The 6,220-nt window shown below is 37.4% G+C and overlaps 2 protein-coding genes across 3 annotated transcripts; one reads left to right on the forward strand and one right to left on the reverse strand.

Annotated features, from left to right (window-relative positions):
• The first annotated feature begins 542 nt into the window (after positions 1 to 542).
• LOC108329139 (uncharacterized) lies at positions 543 to 1,657 on the forward strand. Its single transcript, XM_017563202.1, has 4 exons — positions 543 to 759; positions 841 to 1,154; positions 1,229 to 1,420; positions 1,496 to 1,657. Exons 1-4 carry the CDS (start codon positions 543 to 545, stop codon positions 1,655 to 1,657), a joined length of 885 nt encoding a protein of 294 aa, XP_017418691.1.
• Positions 1,658 to 2,006: 349 nt separating this feature from the next.
• Positions 2,007 to 6,077, reverse strand: LOC108341209 (protein MAINTENANCE OF MERISTEMS-like). Of its 2 annotated transcripts, XM_052873298.1 has the most exons (5): positions 4,946 to 6,077; positions 3,725 to 4,040; positions 2,994 to 3,656; positions 2,325 to 2,906; positions 2,007 to 2,244 (listed from the first exon to the last, which is right to left on the reverse strand). In XM_052873298.1, exons 3-5 carry the CDS (start codon positions 3,573 to 3,575, stop codon positions 2,059 to 2,061), a joined length of 1,350 nt encoding a protein of 449 aa, XP_052729258.1. In that variant the 5' UTR covers positions 3,576 to 3,656; positions 3,725 to 4,040; positions 4,946 to 6,077; the 3' UTR covers positions 2,007 to 2,058. The 2 variants fall into 2 exon arrangements, with proteins under 2 accessions (XP_052729258.1, XP_017434379.1); XM_017578890.2 differs by having other exon boundaries at positions 2,994 to 4,040.
• Between the last annotated feature and the right edge of the window lie 143 nt (positions 6,078 to 6,220).

Consider the following 6,220-nt stretch of genomic DNA (forward strand, 5'->3'; position numbering starts at 1 on the left):
TTGAATATGTGAATCAGACTTGGATTATTCCGTACAGCACATACTTTGTAAAGTTCTGGATGAACAAAGTAATGCCTTTAGGGAACACAACCACAAATAGGTATGTTGTAATGTTATTTTATTTATTTGTTTTGTAGATAAATATTTATTTGCACTTGTTGATGGTTTTTTTTTGTGTCAGGGCTGAATCTGCTCATTGGAGCCTGAAGAAAGTTCTCGGCAATAGTATGGGTGATTTGTGTTCTTGTTGGGATAATATTCATAACGTCATTATCCTACAACACAACAAGATTAAGGCGTCATTTGAAAGTAGTCTGTTGCTAACGAGTGACCATTTTAAAGGCTACAGATATAGAGAACTTATTGGACGTGTGTCTCAATATGCATTGGATCTCATTGCTAAGGAATTGAAAATAGTGTAGCAGATAGGATTGGACTCCTCAAAGTGTGGATGCGTATTGAGACGTACATTTGGTCTCCCATGTGCATGTGAATTAGCAAGATATGATCCTAGGATGATCCCTATAGGTGAATTTCATATCATGTGGCGAAGATTGCATTTCTCAAATGTTGAATTAAATGAAATTGAGCCTCAGTTATCCATTAAAGATGAGTTGAAACAAGTAGAAGAACGATTCAATGAGGTTGACATTGGCGGTAAAGTCACCATCAAGCAGAAGTTACTTGAGATTGTTTGTCCTACATTGACATCAATGGTCCCTCCATTACATAAAGTGAAGACAAAGGGTGCACAAAAAAGTAAAGTTCAATGAAGTGAAAGGTCTACTACGCGGGATCCATCATATTTTGAGTATGTGGACGCCTTTCATTCAATCATAGAATCTTCATCTGTGAGAAGTAAATTACAATCAAAGCCAAAAGCAGTGAAGAAAAGGAGAGTTCCAATGATAGACCAGTTTCATTCTACTACTCACTCCTTGATTGTGGACGTTGTTGATGTTGTGGCTGATGGTCACTGTGGGTATAGATGCATTGCTGCGTTGTTGGGACTCGGAGAAGATTCATGGCCCGTTATCAGGAATGAGTTGTACAAAGAACTCAGTGCATGGCGTGATGAATATGCAAGCCTAGTAGGAGGCTATGATAGACTAGAAGAACTGAGGAACTCTTTGTTGGTGCAGTCACTGTCGGCAGTAAGTGTTTCCCGTTTTATGTATTTTATTTATTACATTTGTTTTTTTCTAACAACTTCTTTTATTCATAACAGGCTAACATGAACAAGTGGATGACATTACCAGACATTGGTTTTCCAATTGCTAACCGATATAACGTTATCTTAGTGTGTTTGTCATACTCTCAAAATTATACTATCTTCCCACTACGTTCCACACCACCTTCTGATATAACTCAACATCGCTTAATTTGTATAGGACATGTTCATGGATGTCATTTTGTGCAGGTAAGTGCATTTTTTTATGATTTCATTTTAAAATTACTTATCACTCAATTAATTATTGTAATTTGTATAATGCAGGTTAAGCTACAAGAAGGTTGTCCGTTGCCCATGGTGAATATCATGTCCTCAACCCACTGTTATCCTGAGGCACGAGCGTGGTCATATATTTATACTAGTAGGATGCAAGTATTTGAACAGTTGATGGACATAACATCTTTTGTTGACTTAGGTGATTCGTGATATTTTTATTATGTATGAAGATATGTAAAAATACACTATTATATTTTGTTATTTAAGTACTTTATTGTCATTTTTCGTGATATTTATATTATTATTATTCATGATATTTATGTAGTATTTATTTATGTATCAAGATATTTATATTATCAGTATTCGTGATATTTATATTAGTTGTTGTTAATTAAGTTCTTATTTTTTTCCACTTAAAAATATAAATATTTGATCATCTATATAACCAATATAAAAGAACATGTAACTCAAAATGAAAACATTGAAATTATAAGTAATTATAAATGTCTAATACAAATACAAAGGAAATATGATGTCAAATAATACATAATGAGAAAAAGGAAATATAAAGTCCTCTAATACATAATGAAAAAATGAAATACAAAGTCCTATCAATTAGACGTCGACCGTCTACCACGCACATGCCTTTGTCCTCTCTTAGTCGGGGAATATTCGTCGATGCCCTCATTAGCAATCTGAAGCAGGTCCACTGACACCTGATGTGCAACAGTACCCTCGGTCACATGACGACACGATATCAAGGACTGTAACATTCTCGCCATTCGCCTAAATCTAGCCTGCATTATAATTATATCAAACAATTAAATAAACAAGGTGAAGAAAATTTAAATAATATAAGCAATGAAAAATAACATACCAGGGCGCCAGATGGTGAAGGTGGAGACGATCTACGATGGGGTCGTGCCTCTTGTGAAACATCGGGGCGTTGTCTAGGCGCAAGAGCCGGTCGCGCGTCATTTGTAGCAATAATAATATAAGGATGCGAAACCCTCCTGAACCATTGAATGTACCCATCGACACAGTCAGAAGGGGATGCTGCATGTCTGACATTACTTACAACGTGAGCTCTAAAGTGCAACCAAACATGATCAATGGCCACTATATCTGCATCTGGAATCGTAGACGGTGATCGTGGAATGTCTTGCTGAAACCCAAATGTCCTCAACACACGCTCAAGCAAATGACGACAAAGGGTGTCACCAATCCGAATCCATTCAGAATACATACAGATGCCGAAGAATGGCCGAATGGCCCGATGCCCCTCATAAGGATGCCATACAACTCCACTGTATGTCAGCGTATCCAACTGTGACCGAATCTCCGCGAGAGTGGAACTCTGCCTAGGGCTCTGCCACCTCATGGCACGTGGTGTGGTATCATCGTAAGAAGTCACCAACCGCCTCCTCCCCATGCCAGGGAAATGTTCGTATATCCAACTCTAAAAAAAGAATTATTCAATTAAATTTCATCCATCTTCGAACATGGAAATAAATACATGAAATAAATGTCAAAGTTATAACTGTACCTGAAATAGAGTCAAATATCCGGCCATCTGCTTCGTGGAGGCGAGACTCACATCCCCGAGCTGCTCGTACAAATGGGCGAGTGCAGCAACACCCCAGGCATATCTGCCACACGCGTGTACGTCTCTAAATAACAATAAGTAAGATACGTGTATAGAACTGGCACTCTTATTTGCAAAAATCGTGCATCCCACTAGATGCAACAAATATGCTCTGGCAACATAGTCCCAAAGCTGTGACTGACACCTCTGAACATATATCTCTCTAAGCCAGCTGAGTCTGACTTTCGGACCACGTGCGTCCTCCATCTCAGCACCTGTTGTGCCACCATCAACGCCGAGCAACTGCACAAGGGCTGTACGAGCCTCCTCAAACTCCAACTCTTTCAAATCACACATTTGTCCCATCACGGGCAGGTGAAGTAATGTCGAGACGTCATCAAGAGTAATCGACATCTCCCCTATAGGGAGATGAAAACTATTAGTCTCGAAATGCCACCTTTCTATGAATCCGAGGAGTAACCCCTTATCAACGTAATCATAACAAATCCCTGTGAGAGACATCAAACTAGAATTCAACATCATGTGTTGAATTTCCTCGTGGCATGGTCCTAACTTATTTATTTTTTTTCCGTGGGAGATCAACTTCAGTGTGTCCCCTCGATCCTACACATCAATATTTAATAAAATTTCTATTAAAAAAATAATAAAATAAATTTTATTTTTGCACTCACCCGGCCTTGTGAAATAGCATAAGCTACATGTTGAACATAGTGCGTCAGCAATGAATCATCACGTGGACCTCCAGGAAATCCACCGACATCCTCTTGTATGTCATGAACATTTGCATGCTCCTCCTCATCGTCCTCGTCGTTAGGGGCCTCAAATGCATGCTCCTCACCATGAGTCTCATACGCCTCATATGTTTGTTCCTCAACGGCTCGCTCCTCAGTTATGGGGTCATCCTAGATAAGAGCTGCACGACCTCTACGAGCAAAAACGGTAGGTCTTCTCCGAGCTTCGCCCTGCGACGAACTCTCTCCTCGAGAACTAAAAGATGCACCACATGTTCTTGTCATTTCTAACAATAATTTATTTGTTTAATTTCAAAAATTAAAAACAAATATTGTTTTAAATATCATTAATAAACTATAAAAAATACAATTCAAAATAAATTAAACTAATAATAATCAATTTATTAACTACAACAAAAATTAAATAAAATAAACAATTAGCTAATTAATTAAAAAAATATATGTAAATACATTTCCATTTAATTTTTATTAAATTAAGTATTATTACAAATACAAATTTACTATAAAGAAATTAAATAGAAATACAAATTTACTAACATTAAATACAATTAAATTAATAATATTTATTTCAAGAAATAAAAATAATTTAAATATATAAAAGTTTACGTATCTAATTCAAACTTAATCAATTCATTTAAAAACTATAGAAAAATTTATAAAATATTCAAATAATAATCTAAAACGTTAAAGAAAATCTAAAAATAACTATATATATATCAAATAAATATATATATATATATATATATATATATATCAAATAATACTGTTTAAAAAAAATTAAGAAAAAATATATCAAATATATATATTCCAATTATAATAATTCTAAAAACAATTAAAATATTAAAGAAAAAAAGTAGAGCATCCCGAGAGTCAAAACGGATGTGGGATATCCGTTTGGCCTTCAACGGATATCTGACATCTGTCGACGGAAGTCGGACATCCGTCGAAGGTCAAACGGATATCCCACATCTGTTTTGGCCTTTCGCGGGCACTGTTCAGCGACGCACAATCGAACCAGCGGCGAGCAGAATCCATTAACAGTGACCAATTCAGCACATATTCAAACAACACAAACAATAATAAATCCTAAACTAAACTACCTAACATAAAAAAATGAAGAGAATCGTGAAAAAAACCAACCTGAAAGAAACGAAAACGGCAAAAAACTCCTCTCCTCACGCGGGTCGATGTCTGGGCGCTCCTCCACACCACGGTGGCGACGCTCCTTTACACACGGTGGCAATGGAAGCTTTCAAACCAAAAGGAAACTGGAAAGAAAAACGAATTGAAGCGCAGGAGGTGGGGAGGTGAAACGGAAATGGGAAAAGGAGAAGAGAGTTCCTTGGGGTGAGTGGTGGGTGGTGGGAAAGTAAAATTAGGATTTCAAATTATTTAAAATAGGACAAAAGTAAAAATCTTTTTAACTTAAAGATATAATTATATTTAAAATAATGTGGAGAGGTGGAGGAAATATACGGTGGTGAAGGGAGCAACACCCTAAATTTTTTATACACCTTTTTAAAATGGGTCTCTGAAAACGTAGTTCTATGTCCTTATTTTTCTATCTTCACCCCTCTTATTACTAACAATTAGTCCAATCAAAATAATGTCATGTGACAATATACTATACTTTCAAATCTGTTTAATCAAAACATGCCATCTGTCATCCATCACTCATGAATCTGAGCAATCAAACACTGCCTCCTCCACTTACAGCCGCCAACGAAGCATCTCCTCCACTCCAACCCATCCCTGAATCGCCAACATAGCACCCTCGATGCAACCCATGAACAGCGCAGATCGGCGCAACCCATGAATCTCGGTGGGGTTCAACTCCATTCCTGCATCTGGAAGACGCAAATCGCGAGCCAGGACGAACCAGCAAAACGAGATCACACCGCGAGCCAGGCGTGAAGTCTCGTCGGAGACGCAACCCACCAGAACTTTGCACCAGCATGGCATCATCTTCTCCAAATTATAGCACGTCACCAGTCACCATCCTTCATCACGAGAAAGAAACAGATCGGAGCCATGCGCCTGGAACAGATCAGAGATGCATCCCGCCACCCAAGAAGGCCAGGATGCACGATGATGCTGTGCCAAAAGACACCTACCAGAAACCTTGTTCCTCCAATCCCGTAACCTCAGCATCTGAACCAAATCACGGCAGAGCTTGTCGGAAAACGACACAGCTACCTAGATACCTCCATCTTCACCGTCAGCCACACAAAGCAACCAGCTGAAATATATCAATCCTAATTTCCTAAAGTGGTGAAATGGATAGCAGGAAGAAGTGAATTGGAATTTTTGACATTGATAATTTTTTTTAAACATTTTATAAAATAATTAATTTTATAATTTCATAATTTTATAATATCATAATTTATAATTTTATAAAATAACATGCCATAACTA

The sequence above is a fragment of the Vigna angularis genome, chromosome 1 (genome assembly GCF_016808095.1).
Source record: "Vigna angularis cultivar LongXiaoDou No.4 chromosome 1, ASM1680809v1, whole genome shotgun sequence".
NCBI classification, from domain to species: Eukaryota; Viridiplantae; Streptophyta; class Magnoliopsida; order Fabales; family Fabaceae; genus Vigna; species Vigna angularis.

Excerpts from the sequence above, each read along its gene's own strand:
- LOC108329139 (XM_017563202.1), top strand. The coding sequence starts at position 543 with ATGTGGCGAAGATTGCATTTCTCAAATGTTGAATTAAATGAAATTGAG. Across the intron at positions 760-840 it reads GACAAAGGGTGCACAAAAAA|AATCTTCATCTGTGAGAAGT; the intron begins GTAAAGTTCAAT and ends ATTCAATCATAG. Across the intron at positions 1,421-1,495 it reads ATGGATGTCATTTTGTGCAG|GTTAAGCTACAAGAAGGTTG; the intron begins GTAAGTGCATTT and ends TGTATAATGCAG.
- LOC108341209 (XM_052873298.1), bottom strand. The coding sequence starts at position 3,575 with ATGATGTTGAATTCTAGTTTGATGTCTCTCACAGGGATTTGTTATGAT. Across the intron at positions 2,907-2,993 it reads GATATTTGACTCTATTTCAG|AGTTGGATATACGAACATTT; the intron begins GTACAGTTATAA and ends TTCTTTTTTTAG. Across the intron at positions 2,245-2,324 it reads CTTCACCATCTGGCGCCCTG|GCTAGATTTAGGCGAATGGC; the intron begins GTATGTTATTTT and ends ATTATAATGCAG.